General features: G+C 36.5%; 2 protein-coding genes and 2 pseudogenes across 6 annotated transcripts in view; 1 reads left to right on the forward strand and 3 right to left on the reverse strand.

The window, feature by feature from the left end:
• Positions 1 to 17,233, reverse strand: part of ANLN (anillin, actin binding protein) — a 146,200-nt gene that overhangs the window by 121,675 nt on the left and 7,292 nt on the right. The gene's annotated exons all lie outside the window — the stretch shown is intronic.
• Positions 1 to 17,233, forward strand: part of MATCAP2 (microtubule associated tyrosine carboxypeptidase 2) — a 97,548-nt gene that overhangs the window by 13,348 nt on the left and 66,967 nt on the right. For all 5 annotated transcript variants that reach the window (XM_077119813.1, XM_077119807.1, XM_077119799.1 and 2 more), the window contains one exon: positions 13,920 to 13,989. In XM_077119813.1, the coding sequence (XP_076975928.1) occupies positions 13,920 to 13,989 (70 nt within the window). The remainder of the gene's footprint in view (positions 1 to 13,919; positions 13,990 to 17,233) is intronic.
• LOC143678585 (nucleolar RNA helicase 2 pseudogene) lies at positions 6,811 to 9,034 on the reverse strand (annotated as a pseudogene).
• On the reverse strand, positions 9,857 to 10,451 carry LOC143685059 (large ribosomal subunit protein eL6 pseudogene; annotated as a pseudogene).

A 17,233-nucleotide genomic window follows, 5' to 3' on the forward strand; every position in this document is an offset into this window, starting at 1 on the left:
ACATGTGTTGTTGGATTCAATTTGCTGGAATCTTGTTGAGGATTTTTGCAAATTATTTATTAGAAAGATTGGACTATAGTTTTCCTTTCTTGTAGCATCTTTACCCATTTTTGGTATTAGAGTGATGTTCTTCATAAAATGAGTTAGGTAGTGTTCCTTTTTCCTCAGTTTTTTTGGAAAAGTGTGAACAGGATTGGTATTAGTTTTTTTTTTAGAATGTTTGATAAAATGCCCCTATGAAGCCATCTGGCTCTGGGCTCTTCATTGTAGGAAGATTTTTGATGACTGACTGAATCTCTTTACTTGTCATTGTCTTGTTGAAATCTATTTCTTCTTCAGTCACTGCAGCTTCGTCATGTGTTTCAGGAATTTGTCTATTTCATCGAACTTATCTCATTTGTTGGCATATAGTTGTTCATAGTATTCTCTTATGACTTTTTTTATTTCTTTTGGGTCCATGGTAATGACCACCCTCACTTTTCTGATTTTGTTTACTTGCATCCTCTTTATCTTTGCCAGCCTAGCTAGAGGTCCATCAATTTTTTTTAACTTTTTTATTGTATAGTATAACATATATATAAAGCAAAGAAATAAAAGCAATAGTTTGAAAGCACTCTTCAACAAGTAGTTACAGGACAGATCTCAGAGTTTGTCATGGGCTACCATACTATCCTCTCAGATTTTTCCTTCTAGCTGCTCCAGGATATAGGAGGCTAGAAGGCTTACATATTTTTTTTATCATCACAATAGACTTTTTATCCTTTTTCTTGTGAAAAATAACATATATACAAAAAAGCTTTAAATTTCAAAGCTCAGTACCACAATTAGTTGTAGAACATATTTCAGAGTTTGACATGGGTTACAATTACACAATTTTAGGTTTTTACTTCTAGCTGCTCTAAGATACTGGAGACTAAAAGAGATATTAATTTAATGATTCAGCAATCATATTCATTTGTTAAATCCTATCTTCACTGTATAATCCACCATAACCTTTGATCTTTCTATCCCTCTCTTTAGGGGTGTTTGGGCTATGGCCATTCTAACTTTTTCATACTGGAAGGGTCTTGTCACTAATATAGGGTAGGGAGATGGAACTATCTGATGTTCTCGTGAGGCTGGGCCCTCTAGGTTTCAGGACTTATCTTGTCCAGGGACCCATCTGGAGGTTGTAGGTTTCTGGAAAGTTACTCTAGTGCATGGAACCCTTGTAGAATCTTATATATTGCTCTAGATGTTCTTTAGGATTGGCTGGAATGGTCCTGGTTGGAGTTTGGCAGGTTATGATAGGTAGCAATGTCTAACTGAAGCTTACGTTACAGCAACCTCCAGAGTAGCCTCTTGACTCTATTTGAACTCTCTCTGCCACTGACATTTTATTAGTTACACTTCTTTTCCCCGTTTTGGCCAGGATGGGATTATTCACCCCACGGTGCCAGGGCCGAATTCATCCCCACATCGCCAGGGAGACTTTCACCCCTGGATGTCATGTCCCACAGAGAGGGGAGGGCAATGATTTCACCTGCAGAGTTGGACTTAGAGAGACTAAGGCTACATCTGAGCAACAAAAGAGGTCCTCAAGAAGTAACTCTTACACATACCTATAGGTAGACTAAGCTTCTCTGCTTAGACTTCTTTGTGATAAGCTTCACAAATAGAGGTCCATCAATTTTATTGATTTTTCTCAAAGAACCAACCTTTCATCTTTCTATTGTTTTTTTGTTCTCCAGTGCATTTAATATAGCTTTAATATTCTTCTGTTTGCTTTGGGGTTAGTTTGCTGTTCTTTCTCTAGTTCCTCTAGGTGAGCGGTTAAGTCCTCAATCTTTGCTTTTTCTTCTTTTTAATATAGGTATTTAGGGCAATAATCTCCCTTAGCATCTTCTTTGCTGCATATCATATGTTGTGATATGCTATATTCTCATTTTCATTTGTCTCCAGATATTTACCATTTTCTCTAGCAAATTCTTCTTTGACCCATTGATTGTTTAAGAATACTTTGTTTAATCTCCATATATTTTTGAAAGTTCTGGTTCTTTGGTGGTTATTTATTTCTAGCCTCATCCCATTTTGATCAGAGAAAGTGCTTTGAATAATTTTAGTCTTTTTAAATTTTAAAGACCTGTTTTGTGTCCCAGCATAAGATCTATCCTGGAAAACGTTCCATGAGCACTAGAGAAGATTGTGTATCCTGTGTTTTGAGGTGTAACAATCAATATATGTCTGTTCAGTCTAATTCATTTATCAAATTGTCTAAGTTTTCTGTTTCCTTGTTGATCCTCTGACTGGTTGTTCTATCTATAAAGGAAAGTGGTGTACTGAAGTCTACCACTATTATTATTGAAACATCTATAGCTGCCTTCAGTTTTCCCAATGTGTGCCTCATGTACTTTGGCACTCCTTAATTGGGAGTTTAAACATTTATGATTGTTATTTCTTTTTGTTGAGTTGTCCATTTGATTAATATGTAGTGTCCATCTTTGTCTCTTATGATATCTTTAAATTTAAAATCTATTTTGTCTGATATTAGTATAGCTACTCCTGCTGTCTCTTGGTTACACCTTGAATGGAACATTTTTTTCTATCCTTTCACTTTTAGTCTGTTTGTATCCTTGGGTCTAAGATGAATCTCTTTAAGCGGCATATAGCTGGGTCATATTTCTTAATACATTCTACCAATCTGTATCTTTTAATTGGTAAGTTTAGTCTGTTAACATTCAAAGTTATTACTGTAAAAGCATTTCTTGAATCTACCATCTTATCCTTTGGATTTTATTTTTCAGATCTATATATTCTTTCCCCTTTCTTTTTTTATCCTTTAACTTACCCTTACTGGTATTCTTCAATTCTGTGCCTCCCTCCAGACCTCCATTTCCTGATGTTTTTTTCAGCCAATAGGACTCCCTTAGTATTTCTTATAGGGCTAGTCTCTTGTTGACAGATTCTCTCAGCATTTGTTTGTCTGTGAAAATTTTATCTCACCCTCATTTTTGAAGGACAGTTTGGCTGGTTACTCAATTCTTGGCTGGAAGTCTTTCTTTTTCAGGATATTAAATAAATATATCATACTACTGCCTTCTTGACATCATGGTGCCTGTTAAGTAGTCTGAATTCAGTCTTATGTGGTTTCCCTTGTATACAGCAGATTGCTTTTCTCTTCCACTTTCAGATTTTCTGCTTCTCATCAACATTTTGACAGACTGATTAGTGTGTGTTGGAGTAGGCCCATTTGTATTTATTCTATTTGGGGTCATTGGGCTTCTTCGATTTGCATATTTATATCTTTTATAAGGGTTAGAAAGTTTCCCCCATTATCTCCTCAACTAATCTTCCTAGCCCTTTACTCTTCTCTTCTCCTTCTGGGGTACTGATAATTCTTATATTCATGTGCTTTGTATTGTCTATCATTTCCTTGAGATCTGATTCAAATTTTTCCATCTTCTTTGCCATTTGTTCTTTTGTGCATTTGAAATCAATTGTCCCATCCTCTAGTCCACTTATTTTTCCTTCTGCCTCTTCTACTGTTGTGTGTTTCTAGTATATTTTTTATGTGGTCGACAGCATCTTTTGTTATTTTTCTTTTTTTTTTTTTGTTTTTTTTCTTTTTTTTCACAGCATCTTTCATTTCTGTGATATCTGCTATTTTTCTATTTATTTTTTCAAATTCTTCTTTATGCAACTCTAGTTTCTTCTAGATCTCCTTTATGTCATTAGCCAAGCCATTGAATTTATTTAGTAGAGTTGTCTGAACATCTTTGATTAGTTGTTCCAAAGACTGTGTCTCCTCTGGTGTTTTAATATGCTCATTAGGCTGGGCTATATCCATCTGCATCTTCATATACTTTATGATTTTTCTGTTGCCTTCAAGGATTGTAATTAATTTGATGGGGTTACCTTAGAAGGTGATTTCCTTCAGTAGTCTAAAGTTTGTATTTGCATGATGGGTGTGCAGCAGGATGTAGGGCATGGGGTGGGGCACAGCAGTGCTGTGGTGGATTGTGGAACGGAGCTAGGCACATGGTGGGGGCACTATGCTGGTGCCAGGAGCTTGGAGTATGGGGTTTAGGGTTGTGGGGAGGCGGTGCATGGGCCATGGGAGCAGTGTACAGCTCGGGCAGGCCTCAGAGCACAGGGACAGGTCTCACTGTGGGGTACTCAGAGGAGGGGGTGCAGTGGGAAGCAGATTGGGGGGGGCGTCTGTGTGGGTGTGCAGGGGCGGGTGTGAGGGTAGGGTGTGGCCTCTGCCCTGAGCCCTACCACCCGCCCCATGCAGACACATATCCCACCCCCACACACCCACACCCTGCCCACCTAGCCCTAGCACCCCTGACCCCTGTGCACCTGTGCCCCACCCCCACTGTGCCCCAAACTCCACACCCCAATACCCACAACCCCTGTGCTGTGGGCCTTCACCTAGTTCCTCTGAGACACAACTCTGGGTTCTGGCTTGCTTAGGATCTCATGGGAAGACACATGGCAACATCTGCTAGGCTCTGCCTATGTCTAGGCATGTGCTCTCTCTGTTGGCACTCCATGCATCTCTAGACATCTATGTCTCTGTTAGCTCTAAAGCAACTGTTCTCCAAGCATCTGCATCTGAGGTTTCTCTAAAATGTTTCCCCTTTTAAAGGACCCTAGTAAACTAATCAAAACCCACCTTGAATGGGTGGAGTCACATCTCTAGGTAATCAAAAGGCTACACCCACAGTTGGGCATGCCACATCTCTATGGAAATAATCTAACCAACAGTTTTCACCCTACAATATTGAATCAGAATTAAAAGAAATGGCTGATCTCACAAGATAGGATCAAGATTAAAACATAGCTTTTCTGGAGTACATAATAGTTTCAAACAGGCACACCAGTCTAGCCCAACAAGCCCATTTAAGCCAAATAGTAATTAAATTATACATTTATAAACATGGTTTGAGTTCTAGGGTCCAGAAAAAAACTTTAATCTTCCCTTTCTTGATTTATGTCTGATTATTTGATAATCCACATCAAGATTTTAGCTCCCCTTCCTAAAGAGCAGGTACCATACCCTCTTGGTAAGGCAACTATCCCTATCCAAGTCATGACATGTTCTGGTTGTCCTTAAAGCATGCCCAATATTTGGGTAAAAACATAATCTAATAAGGTTTAATCCACAAGACACATTTATGTGGACTGATCAAACATCTTCTTCTAAATCCCTGTGGTTTGATTGGGAGACCATGAGGAATAGGAGTACAAATGATAAAACTGACAAGTAGATCAAGAAAAAGAAGCAGAGAATTTTTGAGAAAAGAGTGCAAGAAACAATTAGTCACTATTCAAGGATAAAACTCAAGTTCAAACAGAAAAAGAACGCTATCTCAAGGATCAAGAGTCAAGTTGGCTATCAAGTTGGCTTTATTGCAAGGTAATAAGAGGTAGTTAGGTATAAAGACCCAATTAAGTGAGAGAAACAGAGGCCCAGAAGTATTTTAGTTGTTTTCATTTGTTTGAAATAATTAAATGAAAATGAAACCAATCATATATTTTTAATTCTATCATTATAGTTTGTTCCCTGAGAGTCCTCCACTACAGAATTCTAAGAATTAGCGAGGAAGACAAATGGCATTCCTGGGCCATGGAACACAAATATTTCTAGAGAAATAATATGCAAGAATCAGAGTGTTATTTGGCCAGGGGCTATATTAAATGTCTCAGTTACCTCAAATCAACAATTTAGAAATAACCATACAATTTGTTTTAAAAAGGAAGCCTCTAACAGCAGCAATGCATACCTGTGTGCCCTCCCTCCTTAATTCCTTCTTGGTAAACAACATTAAATTCCAATTGGAAGAAGTGGGTTACGTTACCATTCTCGCATCATCTATCCAGCCTCCTTCATATGAAAAAAGTTATGGAGCCATCTTATACATCTAAAGTTCCTAAAAGATACTTGCTTTTTATTAAAATTTACTTCTTTACATATATATATATTATATATATATAATATATATAATATATATATATATTTACAGATATATTTATCTGTAAAGAAGAATTGTAAAGAATTGTAGAAGAAGAATTGACTGAAGTAACATAAATCACCTTATACTGAGAAGCTAAAAATTATCAAAATGCATATAAAAGCTATGGCTAATCTGTGTATTGTCTCATTGAATGGTCCTCCAAATTTAGAACATACAGAGCATAAACTGTATTATAATCCTGCTAAATATGAAATCTTGCTTCAAAACAATGCTCAGTATTAATATTCAGAAGACATAGGATTACATGTGTAACTGTTAAGCAGGTGGCCTAGGAATGCCAATTGTAGAACAAAGCTTTGACTGCTCAGAGGTTCTTCATAGAATATTGCATTCCTTTAGGTATTTACTTTAGGGAAAGACATTATCAAGAGACACTTTTGAGTATAAAGACAGTTCAAGTTACAAAGTAAAGGCAGAGTTTATTTTATCTTGTAATCTACAGATGATCTATTAAAAATAAAATATAAAGAATTCATACACTTTTTTAGGTGTCTCAGGAAAACCTGATACAGAAGTAGCAATGTTAAAAGAAATAATTTACATAAAATTTATTTCTCAGGGAGAGATGGGGACTGGGCAAGTGGTCCAAAGGAAGCACAATGTGGTTTTTTTTTTGGGGGGGGGGGTGCATGATCCAGGAATTGAACCTGGGTCTCCCTCATGAAACATGAGCATTCTACAACTGAACCACCATGCATCCTCACAATGTGCTTTTAACTTTGTATGAAAAATACTGTTCAGTTCCATGTTGTCAAACACAAATCTGTTTTTGCCATATAAATCCTGTACTTCAAATTAATGGCCATATGCTTAACTCCACTTCTGGCCTTTGTTTTGGAATCTATTAATTCTTCTTCCAACTCCTGATTGTTGCCCTCTAAAAGTTGTCTCCTTCCTGCTGTTCTCTGAAACCTTGAAATCCTTCCCATGGTCATCCTAGCTCTGTGGCTACAGAGAGCTGCCAGTGGTGTTAATCAGGCCATTTTTCCTGTTATTTCTGCAGTGGGGACATCAAAGCAACCACCAAGCTTTCCTTTGAGAAAGACCATTCCCTTTACTTTGGAATCAATATCCTTGCCCAGCTGCTCTTCAAGCTCATTCCAAGCATAGCTAATGTTTGGCATTTCAGTTGAGCACTGCAAGATCATGTTGACAAAGCCCACATCTAAGTTGATCAAGGAGTTCTACCAATATGGCACTTAAAATATAGGCCAGTGCTGCTGCCAGAGCTTCCACAGCTCTCTTCTCCACTATCAGTTTCTCAGCTGACTGCTTGAAGTAACTAATGAATGGCATCAGAAGGCACAGAATCCAAATACTTGACGTCAACTTAGCTAGAAGCTTTTATTACTTCTGTTGCAGAAGGTACACCTATTTGTTTAAATTTAATTCCTACTTTTTTGCTTCACTTGTGCTGATATTCTTTCTTGTGCTGATAAAAGCAGATGCAAATTCCCGTCTTTCCAGCTCTACTTGTTCACCTAGAATGATGAATATAGAATTCCACATCCTTTGGTGGAGAGCTTTGTACAGATTAACTTTAAAAATGTCTAACCCATACAAAGCAACATTGGTTGTCACCAAAACTCCAAAATCACCATTTCTAAAACCTTTCAAAGTGATTTCCCTTTGCTTCTGTGGAATGTCTACATGCAATGACTGGGCATACTGCTTTATGGAGCCATTCTGTGACAGCTCCAGGGCTTCTTAGTTTCACAGAAGGTGATAGTATGCCCATGATAACCACTATATACCCTGATCACATCCCCAGTGACTGCTGTCCTGTGAATCTGGTGGCATATGATAGCCAGGTGCTCCACAGTTATTGCAGTTTTCTGAGTCTTTACCAATCAGGTCCACTTGTTCATATGTAGATTTCATGTATTTCTTAGCAACCCTATACACCCAGTGATGGCAAACTGCAGAAAAAAGCAATGATTGGGGATTGTATTCTGAGTCTTTCTTGTATGCCACACTTAAAATCTCTTCCACTTGATCAGCAAAACCCATAACCAGCATCTGGTCAACTTCATCCAGGTGAGATCTAGCTTGCCATTCTGTAGGTGGTCTTTGATGCAACCTGGTATCCCAACCAGGATATCAATCCCATTCTGCATGTGTTCAGTTTGACCTCCAAAGGGAATTTCACCATAAAAACAAGTCACTACCAGCTTCTGTCATGTCACTAAAGTGTCTGCTTACTTGATTTGCCAACTCCCTTGTAATGCAACAACCAGTACCTGAGGGGAATGACCTCTCTTTCTGTACTGTAGGAAGTTTCTCAATCCAGGGAATGGCAAAGAATAATGTCTTCTAGTTCCTGCTCATGTCTGTGCAATGAAATCCTTTCCACTATAGATAGGGTGAAACAACTTTGCTTGTTTAGGAAACAGGAAGGTCACCCCACAAGCTTTGAAAAGTTTAATAGTCACGTCAAATGTGGGAAAATAAGAGAAAAGTATTTTCTATTCTAACTCATTGTTACTTTTTTTCACTTGCAGTTAATTGGAGTTCAAGTCAGGCTCAGAATGGGGGAATCCATTTTTCAGCTTAGAATTTTTCTCCCCAATTTCTCCATTTCCTTTTCTTTTTTCATCCTCTTAGTCTTAGGAACACCTATTTATTCTTCAGAAGGTTCCTCACTTATTACTTTTTTGATTTTAGGAGAAATAACTTTGTTTTCAGGTGCCTCCCTTTTTCTTTTTCAGGTTGTTAGTTTTAGGAGAAATAATGTCTTTTTGAGATGGATTCTCTTTTTTCTTTTTTACTTTTTTTAATTTAGGAGAATTCATGTCATCTTCATAAGGTCCTACCTTGTTATTTTTTTATTTTTGGAACAAACAGTCCCCTACTTTTTTTCTACTGACCCTTCAGTCTTATGAGATTTTGGCATCTCTTTTTTATCTTTCTTCTGAGTTTGCTTTCATTGTGTCTCCAGTTTTTCCATGGCCATGTCTGATTCCAAACTGACATCAGTAAGGAGTTTTCTGAGCATTACTCACCAGAACCTGCATAGACCAACCTCAAATAAATCTTTTATTTAAACTCAATGGATTATAGCTATTAACCTCATCTATAAAATACCTTCACAACAACACCTAGATAAGTGTTTGATTGAATAACTGAGTACTTTAGCCTAGACAAATTAATATATAAAACTAACCATCACAGAAAAAAATTCTGGCTGTAGGATAGGAAGACATTGCTGGGGGTTCTCTTTGGATTTTAGTTTAATCATCTGTAAACAGGAATCATCAACTGCCCTACCTTTCTTAGAGCTGTTAGGAAATTCAGATGAAAAATTGAGAGAGCTCTAAAGGCATTTCATAATAAGTGATATAGAATTATTAATATTTAATTCAAAATATGCCACATATGAATCAAAGGGAAGAGCTGAATTTTCTTCAAGTACTAGACATCAAAGGGGTATGTGTCTGTGTATGTGGTTTAAACAACATGGGAAAATGAGTCATTAGAAATTTATGTAGCCCTTGTGTCTTCTGGCTTTCACCTCTGTGAAGTTTAGTTTCTTTATAATAACTATCTCATAGGTTCTAGACAAGACTAAATGAGAAAAAGCACCTAGTACAGAAAGCCAGTCAAAACAGTTAATCTTTCTGTTTATCTTTCTTCACCATCCTCCTGTATCTTAGGTCTTTACCCTGATCTTCAGATAAACTCTGATCTTCAGAGTTTATCTTTCTTCACCATCCTCCTATATCTTCAGTCTTTACCCTGATTATAATAAATAATAATAATAACCACCACCACCACCAAAATAGAAATAGCTACTATTGCTTGAACATCTATTATGTGTCAGAAACAGCCTTGGATACTCAAGTTGCTTTCCTGGAAGACTGCATTTGCCTCCTGTCTCCTTCCATTCCTTTTTTTTTTTAATTTATCAGTTATTTAATTAGGTTCTTTGCAAGTTTAGTGAGGATAAACTCCATTTGTGAAAGAGAACACAGAAGACAGGTAGCCTTGGAGCTGAGGAACAGTTTTGATTTTGATTTTTTGATCAACCATGAGCTGCTCTGTAAGCTCATAATCCTCTTTCTCTGTGTCAAAGATCTCACCTTCCTGATGTCTGGGTTTATGCAGCTGCTTCTTCCTGGAAGTAAGCATGAGTGAGATGTTTTGGGATTTTCACACCACTTACGTCCATTTTGGTGGAGGTGGCCAAGACAAACTTCTGGTGTGTCCTACGTAGAGGAACTTGATTGAGGGCTAGGGTCCAGTTACAAGCAGCAAGCCACTGCTTAGATGCTTCAGGAAAACCACCCTATTGCCCCTGTGGCGACCAGTGAGGATGATCAGCGATCCTGGAGTGATGCTAGATCGCAGCTTTCTCACATGCTGACAGAAGGGTTTCTTGCCATGGTGCAACAGTTTCCTAGGCACATCTTCAAGAGGAGAATATCTAGGCATTTTGCGAACCTTAACCATTCTGATACCTCCATTTTTGTCACCACCAATGGGTTTTGTGACAGTAGCAAGAACCTTTCTCCGTTTTCTTTGCTGAATATACTTGTACATGGTCTTTCTGGAATGCACTGCAGATCAGGAATATCTCCCAATTCCTCTGATGGGGCCTGGGTTTCGGCTGTTTGAGGCTCCCCTTCTTGGGCTTTTTGGGGTTACCTTCTTGGGGTTACCCTTCTTAACCTTGCCACCGGCATCAGCCTTCTTGGCTTCAGATTTTTTCTCCATAGTAGCCAGCTTCTCAACCTTTTCACCAGCTATCGTGCAAGATGGGAAAACTCTCTTTCTATTCTTAATCCCTGTAGTTCATTCTCCAGTCTAGACTTTCTCATTTTAAAAAAAGGTATTATGAAATATCTCTGGTTTACAAAATAATAAGTAGAGAATAATAAAACAGATAACAATATACCCATCACCTAGTTTAAAAAAACAAACAAATAAATTGAAGTCTCGTGTATGTCCCTCCTGATTCCATTCACTCACCTACTTACCAAGGGTAAAATTATCCTGATTTTTATGTTTACCCTGACTTTGATGATAATATTTCCCTTGATGTGTCTATACTTTTACTATACCACATATGTACATCTGTAAACATATATAACATTTTGCATATATACATCTATAAACAATATATAGTGATTTATATAAACTTTAGTTTCACTTTCTACAACTTCCTTGTTTTTGCCGAATATTCTATTTGTGAATTTCAACCTCATATCCTTTGTATTTTCTGTGTGGTTGTCATCTTATTGGTTAATAGGCTTTTTTTGTTTACCATTTTATGGGAAAATAAACCTTTGTTGGTTTGGGGAGTTGTAAATATCTTTTCCCGGTTTGTGACCTGTCTTTATGTTTTTGATGTCTTAGATGTACAGAAGTTTTTAATGTTAATGTAATTAAATATATTTATATTTTCTTTTAGGGTTTGTCTTTTTTATGTCCCACGAATCCTTCCTTACACTGAGGTCATAAATATGTTCCCCTAAATTTCTTCTAAATATTTTAATGTATAGCTTTCATGGTTTTGTCTTTAAACCACCTGGATTTTGTTTTTCATATGGATAACCAAATGGCCTAGCAACAGTAATTAAATTGTCCATCCTTTTCCCAACTGATTTATAATGTCACTTTTGTAACATATCAACTTGTCATGTCTATATAGGTATATTTTGGAACTTTTTATTCTGTTCTGTTGGTCCATATGCCTGTTTCTCTTCCAAAATCACAATATCTTAATTATAAATCTTGATATCTAGTAGAACAAATTCCTATACCTTTTCAAAACGGAATCGCCTAATTTTGCCGTTGTTCTTCCAAATGAACTTGGGGTAAGATTGTTACCTTAAGGAAAAAAAAAAAACTGCTTAATATTTTTAATTGGAATTGCACTGAATTTTTTTTACAACATAATTTGGAGAGATTGATCAATCCTTTCCATTCTTTTTTTTTTTTAACATGGGCAGGAACCAAGAATCAATTGAACCCAGGTCCTCTGGCATGGCAGGCAAGCGTTCTTGCCTGCTGAGCCACCGTGGCCCAATCCTTTCCATTCTTAAACATAGGCTTTCTTTTTTTTTTACATGGGCAGGCACTGGGAATCGAACCTGGGTCTCTGGCATGGCAGGCGAGAACTCTGCCTGCTGAGTCATCATAGCCCGCCCCATGGGCCTTCTTTAATGTCTTACAATTATACTTACAATGTACTTCCAAAAAGGGCTTTAAACTCTGGTTAAATTTACTGCTATTTTATCTTTTTGTTGTTATTGCTTCTTTTGTAAATTGTATCTTTTATATTTTTAAACTATTGCTGGTATATAGTAATATAATTGGTTGCTGCACATCTATTGAACTACCTTCTTAATTTTAGTAATTTATTTATAAAGAGGGATCTTTCTAAATTGTAAACTATACTATGTCACTTTCTTCTTTAGAGGCTGTTTGTGTCTTCCCATCGCAATTAGAATAAAGTCCAAATTCTTTATCATGCTTCCAAGACCCTACACTATCTGGTTGGCTTGCTCTCAACCTAATATCACATATATCACAATATTTTTTTTTCACTAGGCTTCAGCCACACAAACCTTTCTCTCTTTTTGTCATTAAAAAAAATGTCAAATTCCTTGCTCTTCAAAGACTTTCCACTACCTGGATACTCACTCCTCTCCTAGATCTATCCATGGCAGGCTCCTCATTATTTGGGTCTAATTTCGCATGTGCTATCTCCTTAAAGAGGACTTCACAGATTGGGAGGCCACAGCCTCTTGCTTGCCCCGCAATCTCTTTTCATCCTACTGCTCTGATTTATTTTCTTCATTGCATTTACTACTATCTGAAATTATTTTAATTTTAATTTTTGTTTAATCATCTAGCTCTTCCTATTAAAAACAGTAGCTATAAAAGGGGAGGGACTTGATCTTGTTTGTAGGTAGAACTCTGCACCTGCTGGGTACATGAATACAATTAATATTTCATGTCTCAATAATCAAAAGTAGCCATTATCCCTGTTTTAGAGATGGGGAAAATGAGATGAGGTGAGACTACAAAACTGGCTTAAGCCTACCTAATAATTTGAACCAGATCTATCTGGTTTTAAATCCTTGCATGTTTCTACTCTTGACATTTCAGTTTATTTTTGTCACCAAAGACATAATACTAATGTAAATGCACCCTTAAACTATATATAGAAGTACTGAATAAATAGAAACTATATTTTTCTATAGAACTGCTATCTAAAATCAAAACAAAACAAACCACTAAGTTTGGAAAGAAAAAAAATCACAGTATTATTAGCAATTACTCCTCATGTATCTATAAATCTTTTCTGTAGTTTGGCCTAAGTAATGTTAATGTTCTGCTACAAGTTATCAAAAGCATCTTTTCTAGTTTTTTAAGTGAAAAAAACCATGAATTCTCAAATGATTTAAATAAAAACCACAACTTACCGTGTTAATTTAGGAATGAAGGGTCTGAAGTAAAGATAACTAAAGTTGAGCTACTTCTCAAGTGGCCTCATAGAAAAGGGCAGGGCAGGGATCTGGGCATGGTGAAAGAGCACCAGTTATCACACTTTTTTTTAAATTGATAAAACCAAACAATATACAAACACAAACATTCTTAACATATGAACATTCCATACTTGGTGAGTTATATTTTTTAATTTTAAAGGTGGCTCTAGTAAACGAATATTTACTCCTTCTAAGACCTTCCCTATTCAACAAATGAAATAATAATTATGTCTTTTGCTCATAAAAATTGAGGGAGGGCTGAAAAACACAAAATCCTTATTGAGTTCAATAAGAATCCTCCAAATGCTATAAATTTACAGTGAATTTTTCAAAATATGTCCAGAAACATTCTCATTTTATTCCCAAAGATAATATAATGATATGAATATTATTTTTATTTTTACAGGGAGAGAAAAGGCCAAGATCTAATCATAAGGCAGTAGCAAGAAGGATTAAACTCAAGTTCTCTACCTCAGGTTATCTGGCTGAAGAGCCACTTCTTTTATACATTTTTAAATAATGAAGCAATAAGAACCATCAGAAACTGTTATATACATGTTACTGAAAAAGCCTGATTTATTTGTCATAATCTCATTGCTGTTGGTGTTTCTTAGTATCATATAGATTTCTTTCCTAATTTAATCAATCAGTGAAAATGTTTCAGATTCCACAAGGAAGAAAAATGGACTGAGCTTTCTAACATATTAAATTGTTTCCAAAGATCAATGCAGCTACAGGCATATCTCTCTTTATTCAATAGACTGTTCTTTTTTTTAAATTTTTTAAAAACATAATAGCATACAAATACAAACATTCTTATCATATGATCATTCCATTCTTGGTATATAATCAGTAACTCACAATATCATCACACAGTTTTGTATTCATCACCATGATCATTTCTTAGAACATTTGCATCAATTCACAAAAAGAAAAAAACTCATACATACCTACCCCTTACCCCTCCCTCTCATTGACTGCTAGTATTTCCATCTACCCAATATATTTTAGCCTTTGTTTCCCCTATTTTTTTCTATATCCCTTACCACTCCCTTTCATTGACCACTAGTATTTCTCTCTACCAATTTTTTTACACCTCATCCCCACCCCCTATTATTTATTTATTTATTTTTCCTTATTTTTTTACTTATCTGGCCATACCCTTGATAAAAGGAGCATCAGAAGACACAAGGTTTTTACAATCACACGGTTACATTGTAAAAGCTATGTAGTTATTCAATTCAATAGACTATTCTTAAAATGTATACAGCTTTAATCTCATTTTAGTTTCTCAGGTGGTTAATAAAGGCATTAAAGCAATTAATATCTAAAGGATCCCATTAAATCCTTCCATAAAAAGGAAGAATTATTTTATGTACTTATCACATGGTAATCTATGTATTGACAACTTTATATTTTTATACCTGGATTTCTGAAAACTATATTTACAGAACCCAATTTTTCAGTAATGTCATATTAAAGAAAAGTAGCTCTTAAATATGACAATATAAAAGCAGCAGCCTGTGTTTTTTAAACATCAAAGTCCCTTTATTGAACAGCAAGATAAAATCTTCTTAAATTTGATACAAGAGAATGTACCAGAGTCACTGTTCTCTGTACACTGACATCACGACAAACTTGCTTGATCTTCTAAACACTAAAAATTTCTCCTTCTACACTGCTTCTAGATAATGATTCTTCTCCTCTGATTAACTCTTCCAAATTTTGAAGTTCATGACAAATACGTTCATTCTTTTCTCCCCGGCTTCTCACAGTCTTCCTCATACCACTGTTCCTCAATCCCATTCTTTGCCTGACATATACTTAAGAAATGTTTGCTGGTTAATTCTCAGTGACCCCAATCTTTTATATCCTGACCTCATGTTTTCTCAAATCTTCTAACTATACTGACCTCCTCCTCTCTTCTACTCATCCATCTACAAGTATGGTCATTTCTGAAATCTAGTCAACACGTGGAATTGCTCTATCTTCAGGATTTCAAACTCCAGAACTGCCCTCCTGATTCTAATTTTAAATCCTTACCTCTGTACATTGCTACTCCTATTGACCTTGCCAGCCCCCTCACCCTATCTATCCTTCAGACCCTTACTCTTTCTCAACCTTTGGCCATATCAAAAATGTGATACCCGGTGCTTTGTAGTCATACACTGGTATAAGCACTGATACCCACCTTTCCCTTTTCTATGAGGCCACATGGCAAGTAGCTTAATCTATTCTGAAAAGGAGGCCAAGAAAAAAAGGAGTTAAAAAAAAAGTTAGAGCTGTTGAGCAATTTACAGATCACCTAATCCAGTCCCTTAAAATAATAATGAGGAAACTGAGACACAAAGACTGTGACTAGTCTACGATTTCCAGAGCCTGCTATTGGCCCTCCCCAGGTGTCTCCTTTATTCCACACTGCACAGTCAGCTTTATTCCTTACTTGCTTCATACCCAGCTAGAACCCAAAGGAAACCATTTCAATACCATTTACCTTAGCCTTGCTGCATCTGACCTATCATACTCTAACCTTTTTTTACTTGTTTTCCTAGTCTGCTAAGCATTGGCAGAGAAAGACAATTCCATTTCAAATTTATCCCAACCAACTGGGCCTTTCATGTTTCTCAGAATCTTTTCATTCTTACCTATTTGAATCTCTACCACATTTCCCATCACACCCCTATAACCTCTGCAAATGACCTTACCACCCACTTTGTTTAGTGTCCAATGCCAAAAAATGAGCTCAAAGAACAGTACTCAACCAATCCTTATTCCCTAAACATACCCTGCTCTTTGCTACCTCCATAACTTTCTCATCCTGATCCTCCTACCAGAATGCCCTAACCTGCCACTTTTTAACATATAAATATGAGTTAGCTCAATATTATATCTTACAGGATTTCCCAACTAACCCATAGGGAGGCAACACATCACCTTAGTACTGAATTTGCACTACTTGATTTTGATGTGATTTCAGACTTACAGAAAAGTTGCAAAAAATAGAACAAAGAATTCCCAGATGCCCTTCACCAAGATTCATTGGATGCTAACATTTTATTACGTTAGCCTCATAGTCTCTCTCTCTCACACACACATACACATTCTCTCTCTCTCTCTCTGAAATATTTAGGGATAAGGGAGCATCATGTATACAAGCTATTCTTAAACATTTCATTAAAAATTTTTTATCTCTATTATCTATGTCTATCTTATCTGAAGTTTTAAACACACACACATTTATATTTCTCTGTGTGTGTATAAAACTTTACTGGCTCCTCTTCCTTTGCCCCATGACTGAAGGGTTGAGAATTCTAAATTCTACCCTGAGTTCTCTGGCCTACTACACACACTCTCTAGGTGATCTCACTAGTCCTGTTGCCTTAAAATTCTATCCCATAAACTGATGGCGCCCAAATTTATTTCTCTAACCTGATATCTTTCGTGATCTGAACTTTTATATCCAACTGTCTACTTGAAATCTTCGTTTGGATTTCTAACTCACATATTAAGCTTATCCAAAATAAAATTCCACCACTCAGCCTATTCTTTCCCAAACTTTCCTACTTCAGTAAATGGCACCACTTCTCCTTGCCCTTGGTGAAGGGCATCTGGGAATTCTTTGTTCTATTTTTTGCAACTTTTCTGTAAGTCTGAAATCACATCAAAATCAAGTAGTGCAAATTCAGTACTAAGGTGATGTGTTGCCTCCCTATGGGTTAG

The sequence above is a fragment of the Tamandua tetradactyla genome, chromosome 1, assembly GCF_023851605.1.
Source record: "Tamandua tetradactyla isolate mTamTet1 chromosome 1, mTamTet1.pri, whole genome shotgun sequence".
Classification (NCBI taxonomy): Eukaryota; Metazoa; Chordata; class Mammalia; order Pilosa; family Myrmecophagidae; genus Tamandua; species Tamandua tetradactyla.